Genomic DNA, 16,241 nt, shown 5'->3' on the forward strand with positions numbered 1-16,241 from the left:
AAGAATATAATGCTTTCAATGCTGTATCTCAGTGTTCTAATTTTAAGTGCTCTCTTATTAAAATGGTAACTTCTCTCTGTGTGTTTGTATGTGTTTATGTAAAGTACAGTCAAGCAATTATTGTAAAATAAACTATGTAGAAACAGTGCTGATCTCTGTACTAAGGATAAATAGTGATATTACTCAAAGCAGTGCTTTGCATTAAATGACGAGTAATGAAGAATTGGAGCTTGAAATGGCCACCCAGTCACTTAAAGTTCTTTGTCCATTGTCAGTTAAAGGCTTTTCTGAGTTGGCAAATTCTAGATATCTTCTCTAACTATTTTGTTCTATTTTATGGGGGATCTGTCTCTTTTGAAATCTGAATAATATGAAGTCTGGCACTTGAATTTACCTTGATAGGCTTTGCAGAAAAACCAGTGGGAATGATGGTGGAGAAGTTAAACATGAATCAGCACTATGCCCTTGCAGCAAAGAGGACGAACTGCATCCAGGGCATGATTTGCAATACTGTAGCCATCAGGCTCAGAGTATTAATCTGTCCTTCCCTTTTATTTGGCTTTTGTAGGACTGCACTTGGTCTCCCTGTTACTGACATATGGCAGCAAGCCCAATGAAAGGTCACTGAGATGGTCAGGTCTGGAGCACAGGACTTGTACAGAGGATCTGAGTAAACTACTTATTTTTAGCCTGGGAAAGAGACACCTTTTTTCAGAAATCTTAACTGCTGTTTATACCTAGGTAGTCAGAGGAAACAACGAAGATGGAGATGGTTGTTTGGGGGAGGTGTGTGGTGGTAACTTGAGAGGCAAAGAACACAAATCAGAACATTCCAATGTTGTGAAAGAAAAGGATTTTTTTCCTATGAAAAGTGATGGTCAGCAAAGTTGAGGAGTATGTGGAGATATTCAAAACTCAATTGCATGGGCCTTGTGCAAACTGATCTAGGTCTGCTTTGTCAAGGTGTTGGAGTACATGAGCTCTAGAGGTTCCCTCCAACCTCTGTTATTTTTCAGAATAGTTTAACTCTCATTTTACACAATTGTTTGGTCTCTGTGTCACATACTGGGGTTTGTGACCAGATGACTGGAGTGCAGAAAAGAATCTGAAGCTGACCATTGCCTTTAATTTCCAGTAAGTCCTATAGGAATCGGTTGGAAAGAGTGCAGTTACGATATAATACTGGGATGCCTGGAGGCTGCAGCAGTGAGGCAGTGAATTGATGCCTCATCACATTTTCAGCATAAATGGTATTTCACAGCTTGTCAGTTATTTTAGCCTATGTGTAAATGGCAAATCTATTCAAAGTGGTCTATGCAAATATGAAGCAAAGTTTTAATAAAAATGCTTTCTTCCTGGAGAATAAAGAAAAGGAGATTCTTTCCAACCTCCTGTATTAATCTTCTTGAAATTTTGCCCTTCCAATACTAGCATCAATCATTTCTTGTTCATTTCAGAATGCCTGAAAAATGCACTGAATACAGACACAGTGTGTCTTAAAAAAATCCCCTTTCCAGCCTGTGTGTTTAATTGTTTACATAGTAAAATGTGGAGGCTAAAAGATGACAATTATGGGGAAAAAAACCCCACGAAAAAACACCCACATCATTCCAAAGCTATAGGGGAAGAAACATTGTCTGGGAAAAAGCTTTGTTTTGTCCTGTAATAAAAATACATTAAAAATATATATAGGTATGACTGTGTAAAAACTATAGTTGAGCTAAAATCTTGAGAGTCTCCTTATAAAATGAGGGGTCATGGTCACATTTCAGAAAGCAGGTGAATATGAAGTGGGCAAAAGAATAGTTAGGACAACTAAATTCTCAGTGTCACCTGGTATATATTAATCTGGAAGAAGGAGGGGGTTGTTCTTTTGTTCAGTGGCTGTGTGCTAGCCGAATATTCACTATGTGTGTAGTGTTTCTTCTTTTTAAAGGAGATGTTGGTGATTGAGTGTTTTCCTTTCAGTATTTGTTGATAATAAGACTGAGGAGATAGTAGAGATATGTTTATATGGTATTTTTATCAGTAGATCTCTAGGGTAGAATTACAGGCATCTCAAGTACTTTCTGGGTATCTCCGACAGCATAGAATGCTAAAGGTACTGCTGTAGCTGGACAAAAGAGTAGGGACTTAACTGCTGTGCTTAGTATTGAAATGTGATTACAAATGTTGAGGAATTCAGAAATACTGATAATAAATACACAGCAGTTTATTTCCCCAGATATGACAGTCATAGGTACTGTTGTGGTGAGTACCACTGTGCGGTCAACAGCTCTAACAAGGTCTTTTACTTACTTTTTGGCTCCCAACACTTACATTTACCAGTTTAGGAGACTGCATAGTGTATCACAGCAATACAAACCTTTTCAGGCACTTTTGAAATAAGTACTTCTTCACCAAGTGTTTTGTTTTCTTTGGTTCTTTTTCTTTCCTTTTCAACCCGCAGTGTAATGACTCATTACAATCACACATTCTATGCTTCAGAAGGAACAAGGTTTTTCTTAACTCTGCACTATATGTTTGTCTTTCCTATGAATTAAAAAGCTATTGGTACCTTAGTAGTTTGACTGAAATAATAGTTGTATACTATTTATATATGATTTTGGCAAGTCCTGGTTGTATTTTATCAGCTCTTAAAATTGTATATTAATATGTGTATTTGGCACAATTTCAGTATCTTTTCGTGTTTAATTCGAAATTAAGTAATGACTTGCAAGTTTACTCATTGAGAGTAGACCCAAAACTACATTATTGCAGAGTTATCACAATATAAGATTACTGTTTTTAATTGCTACTGATGTGTAAGTGTTATGTTTACTTCTCTGCTGGAATTTACAATAGGATTTCCCCTACATCTAGATAATGTCTGCCATCTTTATATTGCCATAGCCCCATGCAATAGGCAGACTTACTGAGTAGCAGGAAATTACAAATTGTTTTCTACAAGCACTGGATTTTTTCCCCCCTGAGATACTAGTTGTTATGTTTGAAATACCAGAGGGATGCAAAATAGTCTCTCGATACTTTGTCTAACACCACTCCTAGTTAATTTTAGGTAATTGACTGAACATACAGAACAATGAAGTAGAATAGATCATCTAACAAACTCTTTTTTCACATGTTCTGATTCTAAGCTCTGTCAGTTTCATAGCTCAAATACTCATCTTGGTTTAGATTAATCAGGAATAAAAGGAAACATGAAATGTAAAAAAAAAAATAATGAGCTTGTTTCCATAGAAACGTACTGTGTGCTCTGCCAAAATTAAATGCTGACTTTGTATTCTGAAAGAATGTGCAGACAACAAGCGCTCACTGATCTGCAGATAATGTGTCAAATGTCTTCATAGTATACATCTTCTGATTGCATTGTACATCGTTAACGGGTCTTTGTGCCAGTACCTTGCTACCAACTCATGCAGTACAACTGGACTGTAATCTTTTCTCACTTCTAATCCATGTTATGGCTTTGGAATGGAGAAAGAAAAGATTAGATTCTCTGTGCGTTTTATACTGTATGTCTCAGGTTATAACAGTTGATAAGCTGGTGAAGCTCCTTCTGTCAATATTCTCTGTAAAATCTTTGCTCTGTTAAAAGTTATGGGTATTTTACTATTGGTTACAGTAGGACTGACATTTCATATCTATAGTGTAATCACATGTAAAAGCAATATTGCTTGTCTGGTAATATAAATTCCAAAGTAAAGCAGATTCATTGTGAAATGCAGAGATGCTAAAGCAGATCTTACAGAAAAAAAAATTACCAATGATTTGTCATTAATTTCCTAATCTTTACAATGGTATTTCTTAGTGTTTATTTCCAATGATACCTATAAAGCAAAAAAATGACAAATATATAAATGAGGATGAGAATATACAAATCAGTTACTGGCTAGTAGTTAATAACCATCTGCAGCAGCAGCAGCAGAACCCTTACGAGATGATTTTTAGTAATATTTGGAAATTTAATAATTTTAGAGGTTCTCTTGAAAGAGCTACTTTTTGTAGAATTTAATGCTTTACTACAGTGAACTTCTTCACATAAGCAGAAGTGCCAAGGCACAGAAATAATTTTGGGATAAATCAGTACTACAGATTGTTTACCAAAATCTAGCCCTGGCATATTGCTGCAACCTCAGCTTGTACTTATTTTCATAAATCCTTACATCAAAAAGCACTGCTACTGTGATTGATTCATCATCCTTTTAGGGACTTGAATTTTATTTGTAAATATCACTCTTTTGGAGGGAAGCAATATTAAGTTCTTTAAATAAGGATGCATAAAAATTATTATGAAAGCTATCAGTGGGCTTTCTTCTGTAAAATACTGGCATCCGGTTTCCTCAGACTGGTTCTTTAAAATCCATTCTGTTTATGGATTTGCAAACTATTAATATTAAAGAACTATTCCATGATTACGAAATCTATTTGCAGCAGAATATTTTGGGGGGAGGGGGGCAAAAAGAGGTCATTTCACAATCTAGAAAATTGCAGTACATTGTTCTGTCCTATATTCTTAATCTCCAGTTATATAAACAGTTTTATTTATTCTCCAATTCATTTTGCATCTGGGTCTCTGATTAAGATTGATCCTTAGCTACCTTCCCCTTGGTCTCTGCTTTGCACTAGTATCTAGCAATCATTTTGTCAAAATGACATTCTTCCTAGCCATCTAGAATGTTGAATTTGCTTTAGCTGATAGGAACAGCTGTCGTTTCAAGCTAATGGAAAACTGTCAGTTGGGCATTGAATTAGCATTATTGTATCTCAGAAAATGTGTTCATGGTATGTCAGGTTTGTTCATTTCCCAATGAACAAATACAAGGTTCTCCCAGTCAGGGAAGTGTTTAGACTCTATCTTTTGCAGGAATAGTTCAGGATTTGTTCCATTCTATACGATCCCTTCATTTTACAAATATAGGAAAGTCAGACTTCAGAGAAGAGTTGGAGGGAGAGTGGAACCTCAGTCTTCTAAACAAGTTGTTCTCTCTCTTCTCTAGTAATTCTGATGCCTTTTTTTCTTTTGGTCACTTTCAGTGGGGTTTTTTGGTTTTTTTGTGGGTTTGTTTTTTTGGTTGGTTGGTTGCTTTGGTTTTGTTGGGGGTTTTTTTGTTACATTTATGTCATTCTCCCCCCTCCTGCTTTTTTTTTTTCATGTATCTCCATTGTATAATAAATAATATTGCCATAGGGGGGAAAAAGTTGAAAAAATAATTTAAATTCATATGTTGTAAAGCCCCAGGTGAGAGTATGAGAAATACATTATTTCTCAGAAGCTGAAGAGAGAAAGTGTTGCCACTATGGATCAGACACAGCACAGTTCAATTTACTTCTTATGGCTAATATAGAGCTTCGTATGTAGCTCAGCTAATGTTCCAAAAATGTATGCAAAATAGATCTTTATAGTTCTCTGCTTTTATTCTGTAGTTCTGATTTTATTAATAAAATATAATAGATTAACTATTTGATGTATAGTTTCAAACAGGAAGGAGCTTTTTCTCATATGTCTGAATGAGGCCATGCTGCCTGATATAGTTATGCAAGCTGTAGTTTGCTGGTACACCTGTCTTTCACATCTACTTTTCAAAATTCATTCTGAAGTTTGAGACGCATTGGAAGGCTGAGGTACATCTGTGTCATCCCTCTTGGTGTCATACTTGTATAAAGGACACAGCATCTTACAGAAAATAGGAAACGTATTTCATTATTTGCCAACCTTGATTCTTTTCATGCATTCTGAAAGAAGAAAGGTTTTCATACTTTTTCTGGTATTTCCTAAGCATAGGGTGTTGGGTTTTTTTCTTCATGTACAGAAACCTTTTCCCCCATTCATATCCATGATCTTAATCTTTTAGATACCTGAAGAGTGTACGAGTGTAGCACAAAAGATTTAATGTGTGTTTGGAGTTAACTGATGTAACAGTTACCTTCCTTGTACTTGGCAGTGAGATGGATTTATCGCATGGCTAAAACACAGGAGTTTCTTCACTTTTGTCATGTGACCTGAAGTCTGGATTCACACATTTACGTATGACCAACCAGTATTCCTTTTATATAAGAGTAGATCTGAAGCAAGTTCACTTTTCATCAGAATTACACTAATTTTACACCAACGTGACTGAAATAAGAATATAGTCAATAGTAATTGGACAGCTTGCTTTTAATTAGTTATTTTCAGTTCTTTCAAGTTATAACTCTGGAAAGCACTGTGAGAAATAAGTTTTCTCAAACTGTGCCAGTTTGTCAAACAAATTCTTATTAAGTTAACCTGTGCTGGGAGAGAACAGAGAAGTCAGTCTTTTACAGGAGGGCATGAAGTTACACTCTAATTTCTGAGGATTTGGCCATGCCATTTAGTGTGTCGCATTTTCAGTTTTCCTGAGTGCATTTCCAGCTTCCCTATCAGCATTTCTCACTATCCTCATATTGCTTTTATTTTCCTCAGCTTTTCCACTTCTGAAAGGTGATAAACCTTAAAATATTAATATAGGAGAACAATTGTGCATATATATAGTTGTAAGTACATATTTTTTTCTGAAGCATTACTCATGCAATGTATTGTTTTAGATTTCTGCGTCTCTCAGGTTTTTATGATACTTTAGTAACGTGCAGAGGAAACTTACAACCACATTGTAATGTTTGCATATTCGCTGTCTTATGCAAGTGTAGCCGGTAATTTAAGGGAATCAGCATTTCCTTATGTAACATTACAATTTCTTCAGTTAGCGCTAGTTTAGCTGTTTTTTACTTTATTTCTTTTCCCCATTCTCTACATTTTGTTTGAACTACATTTTTGGAGTGTTTTAATGAGAACAAACCTGAGGTTTCTTATTTGGTAGGCTTTTTTTGGTTTGTTTGGTTTTTTTTTTTTTTGGTTGGTTGGGTTTTGTTTTTGGTTTGGTTTGGTTTGGTTTGGCTTGGCTTTTTTAATACTCATAAGTATTTCAGTCTTTCTTCTTCCACTACACTGATCGGTGAGTTTATGTATATATCTGTGTGAAAAAGCATTTAAAAAGGAGCTGTGTATTTACATGAACTCATTGTCTAGACATGATACAAATTAGATTTCTGTTGTATTTTCTTTCTGGAATTTCTGTTTAGTTGGTTCTGAATGTGTATTTATAAAAAACATCCCTAAGCTTCCTTGAGAAACAGTTGCTCTACTTATCTGGAAATGACCTCTTGCAGATGAGTACAAATGCACAATGAGATGGAAGCATATCAGTGAAGTCTCTGAAACATTTCTTTTGATGACAAAATCATCTTTACATCTTACTAGTCTTTCAGGCCTGATGGTCCTACAGTACAGTGAGCTGAGTTCTGGTCCTTTTAGTGAATGATAAGTAAAATTTTTCACTAAGTTCCAGATGCTAGATGCTACTCTTAAGTTCTGCTTGTGTGAAGCCACACAGGCAGTTTGCTTTCAGAGGGAAGGCAAAACCTGTAGAGTATTTCAATTCAGAATGATATGGGAACTAGAACCCTGCATGAGCTTGACAGGGCTAGCCCTTGCAAAAAGCATTATTTGAGTCACAAACTGAGTGCCAGAAGCCATTGAAACTATGTAAATGCTGATTTATATAACGAAATTTTTTCAGGTTTTATTCGGGATCTGAAAATCAATAAACAATAGAGAACAAAATTCTCCAGTAACCTGTGAAAAACAATTGGATGTGAGTTAATAGTAAATACTTTGGATTATTAACCATGCAGTAAAAATAAATTAAAATTATTCTTACTAGTGTTCCTGGCATAGGCAGACAAGAGGGTATTTAGCAAAAATCAGTGGCTAGCAAATTTAGAACAAATGGAAGTAATCACTGTTCCAGCACTATGTTTCATTGAATTAATTGGGTTTTGTCATTACATAAAATGTTTGTATTTATAATATTTGAGATAATTTTATGATCATCAATAGTATTTGCATTTGTTGCCATAACGAGAGTTTTAAAAGCTAGTTCCCATATGTGATGTAAAACAGTTCTCCATAGAAGTTACTGAAGTAATTACTCTATCTACTGGTAATGTCTTTTGGTGGCAAGATACTGTTCATCTTGTATTGTCTTTTTTTAGCGTGTTGGAGCTTATTTCCCAGACTGAGTTAACCTAGTTTATGTCCCTTTGTCTTTTTTTCCTATCAGCTCCTTACTTTTGTCACTTGGCAAAAGAAAAAAAAGTCAGTCTTGATACCAGTGAAGCTGTTGACATGAAACTTTGATTTCTGACATGGGGGAATACAGCGTACTGTGTCAACATTATATTCAATACACAACCAATGAAAACTGGACTAAAAAATAAGAAGGGGCGTAAGAGCAGCCTTCAGCTGTGGAATTCTGCAAAGGCTTGAGATAAAGGCAACATCTCTAGCTTAGAGGAGATCTATCCACCATAATAGGCTGTCTTAGGATATTGTAGAAACTCTTTCCTGAACACTTTAGATTAGCCATCTCCCAAAGACTGTCTACATATATATTTAGTCCAGCTTCAAGGTAGGGGGCTAAGTTAAATGATACATGGAAGTCCTCTTTAGCCCTACATTTCTCTTCTCTTTGTTTTTTGCAGAATCATATGTAGGGTTTTTTTTACACCTATTTTAGGAGGAGTAGGTTAATTTTCAAAGTATGGAATTTAAAATTTTAAATAGCTGTCTATCAGTTTTATCTCTATAGCACTGGGACACTTCAAATTTATGCAAAAAGGCAAAAGTGCTATGTATTAATTATGATATTTCTAAGTTACCTTGTAATTCATAAATGCTTGTTGTTTTGCTGGGCATACTGCAAGGTATAAAATGTAGTCAGTAAATCACAAATAACTTTTTAGTCCTTGAGTTACTTGCAGAAGTGAATGGAGTTGGAGCAGTACAGTAAATATTCTGTTTATTTTGCTTCTACAGAAATGTATCTTCTGCAGACAGAGAGTTAAGAAAATCTCTGGTGCCTGCATTCAGTGTTCATATGGACACTGCACAACATCCTTCCATGTTACCTGTGCCCATGCTGCAGGAGTGCTGATGGAACCTGATGACTGGCCATTTGTTGTCTACATGACATGTTTCAGGCACAAGATCAACCACAATGTGGTAAGGAATGTGTTTCATTATTTGTTAAAAAATGGAATTTCAGAATTAAAGTAATGTTTCCAGAGAAAACGGAAGAAAGGATCCACATTATGTATTATAATAGTTCTGGCTGTCATATTTCCATACATAGCAATCTATTACATCTTAAAAATTTTTTCTTATGCTGTTACCTGGGAGAAGTACCTGATATGCTTAACAGGTTTGCACTAAAGTCCTTTTTGAATATATTGTTTTGACAGCCAGAACAAATCCCTGAGTTCTCGTTTTGTTAACCTGAAGTGTATTATAAATACCCAGATCATAATATCTTGCAAATACTCACAGATCCAGTGAGATAATGGATATGGTGTATATGTAAGATCTTTGTTCTGCAGCCAAACAGTCTTTTGAAAATACCTGATTATAATTATTCTGTCATCTGGCAAAATAACACTGGCATGCCATGAAAATTCATGTTATGACTGCCTTTTTATTTCTATCCTGTGCTGAGGAGGAACCTTTAATTTTAGATGAGACACATGAAGAATTACTTTAATGTCTTTTATTTAAATGGTTACTATCTCAGTTAAGAGAGAACTCTTACCGTTTATCATGGGCTTTTAAAACTGTATTTTGTTTCCTAGCAAACTAGAAGGTCTTAACATGGTCTTATTAAGGAAAGAGCTTGATAAGTTAGTCAAGTTGCAAATTTTTTTTCTCCTTTATGCATTAGAATTGAAAGACATAAACCCAGGTAATGTCTGTATAATATATATTGGTCTTTCTAGTGCTTGTCAGTGAATCCTTGGTCTTAATGACAAGACTACTGAAGAGTAAGATTATGTTTTGAGTGTAGTAAAATGTAATGCCTCCCAACTAGAGTAATCAGTCTTGAGTGTTCAATCTGCAGATTGTTCTTCAAAAGGGAGATATATTGTGTATGCCTATATAAAATTTCCGTGGAACTGTTAAATTTTTTGAATATTTTTGTTTTCCAGAATGAATGAACATGTTAAACCAGTACACTTGATATGGTTTTAGTTTCTTCAAACATTTTTCAAGAAAATGAGTTTGGTTTGAAAAACAAACAAACAAACTTAAACCTCTATCTGTACAGGCAACTTAAGGTATTTCCTTGGGTTTTTTTAAAACATTATCGTTAGTTCAAAATTACTGGATTAAAATCATGGCCAGTAAAAATAGGGCTGTTCTTCCAAAATGTTTTCTAATATTTGTTTGGGACAAGTCTTTATATTCAAGGTAGTGGGAGTTGCATCAGTCCCATTAATTAAATGTTTTCTTAGTGATTTGCTTGACCTGTATTAAGTAGTGTCAAAGGAAAAAAAGCCACCAACTATGGGGAAACAGGATTTTATGTAGCTACTCTTTAAGAGCTTGTGTGAAGGACATTCAAAGTAGCTTGGAATGGGACTACTATATCCTTTCCTGAAACTTAGGGCCAACAATTTTGAAAAAAATTTGGTATTATTACCTTTTTTTCCCCATGGTTCAAATAAAAATCACGTTTGCAGAAGAGAAAGAAAAATTATGCTTTTGTGTTTTTAAGTGGGCCAAAACTTGGAAAGATCAAATGCTCCATTAAAGAATCTTTATCTGTAAAATTCTTAACTTACTCCTGAGACAAAGGAGGTTACCATATGTTTTTACATGCTTGGTTTTATACTCTGTCTTTTGAATAATTAATCTAATCACATGTTTAAGCCTTTGGAAGTTTTTTCACCATTGATTTTCTTGTTATGCTTTTCTTAGCTATTAGCTATTCCTTCAAGCAGAAATTACATTGCTCTTCACCATTAGGTATAGCAATGAACTTTTTTTTTTTGCTGTTGTTTTAGCTTCCTTGCTTAAAAGCATGGATTCATTTTGATTAAAAGAACTCTTTCATACACAAGAAAATGAGAAAAAGAAGTTGTATGCAACTATTCTAACAGGGAAAAAAAAAACCAACCAAAAATACCCTTTCAAAGCCACCCAAAAAACCTCCTGAAGGATTCATATAAGATTAGCAAAGACAGCACTGAGGATCAGGGAAAGCTGGCTGGAGACAAGCGTATGCTCGGAGCTGATGTTTCATTTGGAAATTGTGAACAGAAGAGGCTATCTAGGCAGCCCCAGTTATGTTGAAAGACTAACGGTCTTTAGAAAGGGCAAAGACAGGGGGTGCCAAAACCCTGCTGTTGCTGCTTTTGGAGCTATTTAAAATTATCTTCTACTATTATTGGCCAGCTCTTAACCTCTCTAGCACACATGGAATGAAGGGGTGCTGTCAAGGGGAAGCTGTAGATTCTTTTCCTGGTGAATACCTGAGTAATGCATTGTTTGCCACTGTCTGCTAACTACTGCCAGCCCCTGAATATTTCAGAGAGATGAAGGCATGCCTTCAGAAGGGCATGTTATTCAAAAATCATGAGTTGGCTTATTTTTGAGATATCGTGCATAGTTTCTGTGCCTAAATTGGAGTTCCAAGGAGTAAATGATGATACGAGAGTTATGCTCCTGTATCAAGTACGTCTCAGACCTTTGAGGATCCTCTCCCGAAGAAGTTTCTAGGTATTTAGGTATACATCAGATACCTATTTCATGATAGTTATTATGAATTCATATATACAAAGTTTATGTATTTAACAAGGGTTTTGTGTACTGCCATGCAGAAAATGAAGGAGAAAGTAATTTTGCCTCTTATTGTTTTGAAGTTTGCACACAGAAGGGGAGATTAGCTTTTTTTCTTTGTATCTGGTTGTTTCCTGTATTTCTACCACTATCGTAGTTCATCCTTGGCTTTCATACCATTAAAGAAAATCATACTTTTTAAACCACAGCTTTCTCAATAATCTGGTAACTACCACAGCTGTTTCTTTAATCTGATAGACTCCTTTACATAACAGCTGTCCTTTCTGATCAAAAGTGACATTCTTAACATCAGTAAATTCTTAAGATTTTCTGTCAGGAAATGTTTTCTGGGACATGCATCAATTACAGAGTGCGCTTGTGAATATTTTTCTCTGAGAAATAAATCTACAATCCTACCAAGATAACATACTAAGAAATAATCTTCTCCTTGAGCTAGAATGCATTTCTTGGTTTTACTATTTTTTTTATGAGAAACGGCATTCCTTCTCTTAATATTTTATCATTAAAGGAATCTATATTGTCTCTTAAAATATTATAGTTTGCCCTCCATCTTCTCTGAAGAGTTATATCTTCTTTCAGAGAAGATTTAAGCCTTTTAATAGAACTATATCTCCTTGTGTTTCTATAATATAATACTTCTTCTATTATTTCATATAAATAAATCAATTAATAGTCTTTAGTTTGCATCTAATCCATTCCCCTACCCCCAACAGCTGAGTAGGCTGAAGTCAAGAATTGAAAGGTAAATGTACATGTATGTTTACATATGTTTCAAGATTGAATAAAACATGCTAATTGATATTTTATCACACTTTTAATAATACCAGTCAATTGCTATTTATGTAGTTAATTCTTCTGCTTAGTCTGACTATAGACAGGTAAAATGAGGAGGAAATAATTTTATTATACATGCAAAGGTTAAATAATTCTGAGTATGCTCAGAACATTATTTGTAGGTAAAGTTGGTAAATGCTTTAGGAACATCATTGGGTTTTACTATCTGAGGTGACCTCAACTAAATCCTCCAAATGCGTATGACAGGCAGAGCTCTGGCACAGAGATTTAGTGCACTGCCTGTAGAAATGGTACAGAATATTTGTACTTGGTATGCCCTTAGTTTGCAGGAGCAGAGAGGTTTAAAAATTCTAAATCCCATAAATAAGTCCAGGAAAGAGGCTCGACAGTGATGACAGTCATTGCAAAAATGGAAGTCTTCAAGTTTAGGGTGTGTTTTTCCTCTTCCCCTGAAGCATTGACCATACTGCTAATACTTGAAATTTTACAAAAAGAAGTGATGCTGTTTTTGGTTCTCTTCGATATTAGTGATAAAAATCCTATAGCTAGTAGCATTTTCCAGATTTTCATAAGACAATTTCAAAACTCTTATACTAACTGAAGAATGCACTGCTTTTGAAGGTTTGAAAGGCAGTGCTAGGAAATTTGGTAATTACTTTAATGTATATTGTGTATAAAGCATTTTCATGCAGTTTATAAAAACATATCTAATAAGAAGTGGTTCATGCTTATATATACCAGTGCATATGCCCTTTGTAGTAGCATCTTACATTAGCAGAAAAGCTCAATTGTTCAGGTATAGCCAAACTCACAATAGCTCACTTCTACATAAACAAGTGAACCTTTGTGACATATTGAATAGACAATCAAGATCAAAAGGAAGAAGTATGTGTTATTAAGATGAGAAGATAATGATTTTATTTTTCCTGGTGAAGAAGGTTGCTTTTAAAGTTGACAAGTTGTGGGGATACAATAGTTGGGAGCTGAGATGTAACAGTTGTGTGCATAATGCGAGCTTGTTGAGCAATTGCTCACTTACAAGGGTCTGTTCTTTTTACATTTATAGAATCCATCAAACAGTTATTGATGTAGAATTTTTGCATAGTTTAACAACCCTGCCAGTCTTCAGATTGATATAACTAGCCCCAGGGGGAATTACAATTGAGAAATGAAAAAAAAATATTATTACTGATATACTGTGTAAATACATGATGAAGGGTGGTCAGTACCGTTTGAAGTTTTAAAGCAAAAGTTCTGCATGGTATGGGTTAAGAAGTTTCTCCAATACACTGCTGTAGAAAGCTCTGGCAAGAACAGGATGTGCATTTAGTTATTGCGTCCCATTTGGCAAACTATTAAGCTATTATGTAGAATCATAGTGGGATCCAGTACCTCAAAATCCCGTAATTTAAAACAAAAATTCAAGACCATACTCTAGGTTCATCACGTCTTCAAAAAATTTCTACAAATTATTCTATAAATAAATTTTACAGATATTGCTAATTTTGTATTATTGATCTAATTCAGAAAAGTTAGAAGGCATCAGTGGCAAAAATGCTGTGATTTGGTTTTCTTCAGATGTCACTTGTTTTCTAACAAAATGGAGAAACTTTTTATGTGAAAGAAATTAGGGTGATCTTGATTGAATGAAACTGATTTGCATTTGCAGTTTTTATGCTGAGTGGTGAACTGTTATCAATCCTATTTTGACCCTGGTAAATTTACCTTCTCTTTTAAATTCTTTCTTTCTTCAAGAGAGCTAAAGCATCTGAGAAGACCATTAGAGTTGGACAGACAGTCATCACAAAACATAGAAATACACGATACTATAGCTGCAGAGTCGTGGGAGTGACATCTCAGCTTTTCTATGAAATAATGTTTGATGATGGCTCTTTCAGTCTGGATACTTTTCCTGAAGACATTGTAGTAAGTACTTTCTCAGATACCTATTAGTTCTGGTTTGTTTTCTTGGTTTATGGTTTTGGGTTTTTTGTTTGCTTGGTTTTTGCTTTTTTTTTCCTGATTTTGATTGTTTTTCTTTTTTAAATTAGAGATTGGGAACCTCTTGAACTACGTCTTTTGACCTTGAGGAAATGACATCTTAATATTCAGTTCATGTTTATTACTTTAACTGCTGAGAATGATTATTTTCTAATGGGCTTCCAAACCTTGGTTGTTCTAATTAGTCTTTACCATTTGACCAAATGAATCAAAAGTAATCTTATAAAATCTTTTAATTAAATAAGAAATATGTATTTAATAAAAGATATGAGAAAGGGAATTCCATATATCCTTCTCTGTCACTAAGAGATAAATTGTAAAAATTCCTTGCAGAATAGAAAACTGCTGTAATGTGAAGAATACCTCTCAAGAATCTGTTCCAACAACTTGTTTACACCTTCTGATGTTTAGTTTGTGAGATTACATTATTCATGATAAAAATCATCAGGGAGAAGATAGTTTATCTATGTGTAGTGTAGTTTATTACATTTTCAAAAAGCAACTGAGATTTTGATTTCCCTTATGCGCTTACATAAACTACCATATTTCTCATAACTAAGAACTACATTGTGCATTTGGCACATATGAACAAAATTTGCAGACAGTTGGGAAAGATTCTGTTTCCCTCCATGTTTGCAATGAATCCATTGGATGCTAAGCTGTGTGGTGTCCGTCAGGTGCCCTTTGGCATCTTTCTCATGATATGACTCTCATCCTTTTTCACCTTCATGATCCTCTGAGCCTTTTTTGGGCTGAGCTGATACTTTTTCATGTATCTTCTGGTAATAATCTCTAAGAGTTAGAACCTCCAGGGAAAACTGGTATGCAAAAATGGTGTTTGTTGTTGCAGGACCACTTTTCGCTTAGCCCTGTGTCCTGTTCTGTATGTAAAGGGGAAGAGTCTGGCATTCTCAGCGGTGTCAAAGAATGCATGCTCTGCAGCTCAAGGGGCACAGTTCCTAGGAGCACTCCATATTTTTCTCCTGTGAAAATCTCTGGGCTCTTCTGTTTTCTGAACACCTGATGTTTTCCTAGAAGTAGCATTAACTGGCAGATACATCAGTGGAAATGATGCTGTTGTTCTTAAAAGTTTCTTAGTTATTGAAAAATACGATGCCTTTTGAAAATACGGTATTTGAAAGGGTACATTTCATAACAGGGATTGAGCTGTTTACCTCCCACTGGTCTGAATAGAAGTCAGTCAGTAAATCTCTCTTACATGCCTTTGAAAATTTATCCTTTAATTCACAACACTCCAAAAGGCTCCATTAATGATCAAAGACATTCTGACTTAGGATGATCAAGATATTAAGTAAATGTGGCTGTATTGTTATTAGAAACCCCTCTTTTGTTAATGCCTGCATCGAAGATCTGGTAAGGTAGAGATGAGAAACTGCTTGCTGCCCTAGTGGGGGAGTCTGATCTGGAGCTAAGAATAAATGTAATCAGGTCTGGATATGCCTCAGTGCTTCTCAGATAGTGGATGAACAACATATAATTGTTTGATGGAAACACCAAACGAATTTTATATTCCTTAGAGAAATCTTGTTGTGTTTTCATTAGATAATATACCTGCAGCGGTTACTGGAAGGGGAAAAAATGTTTTTTCTTCTTTCCAGACTAAAACTTACTAATCCATGCAATGTGTGTATCAGGTGTTAGTGCCTCTGGGAGGACTTATTCATCAAATCTGGTGTGAAAGCAATGTTGCTGCCTATTGAAGAACTTATTT

General features: G+C 35.0%; 1 protein-coding gene across 6 annotated transcripts in view; it reads left to right on the top strand.

Moving 5' to 3' along the window:
• Positions 1 to 16,241, top strand: part of KDM4C (lysine demethylase 4C) — a 257,803-nt gene that overhangs the window by 220,358 nt on the left and 21,204 nt on the right. For 4 of the 6 annotated variants that reach the window (XM_032674844.1, XM_032674847.1, XM_032674845.1 and 1 more), the window contains 2 exons: positions 8,897 to 9,082; positions 14,264 to 14,434. In XM_032674844.1, the coding sequence (XP_032530735.1) occupies positions 8,897 to 9,082; positions 14,264 to 14,434 (357 nt within the window). Of the gene's footprint in view, positions 1 to 8,896; positions 9,083 to 14,263; positions 14,435 to 16,241 lie in introns of those variants that run through there. The other 2 variants (XR_004354389.1, XM_032674848.1) reach the window with 2 other exon arrangements.

The sequence above is a fragment of the Chiroxiphia lanceolata genome, chromosome Z, assembly GCF_009829145.1.
Source record: "Chiroxiphia lanceolata isolate bChiLan1 chromosome Z, bChiLan1.pri, whole genome shotgun sequence".
NCBI lineage: Eukaryota > Metazoa > Chordata > Aves > Passeriformes > Pipridae > Chiroxiphia > Chiroxiphia lanceolata.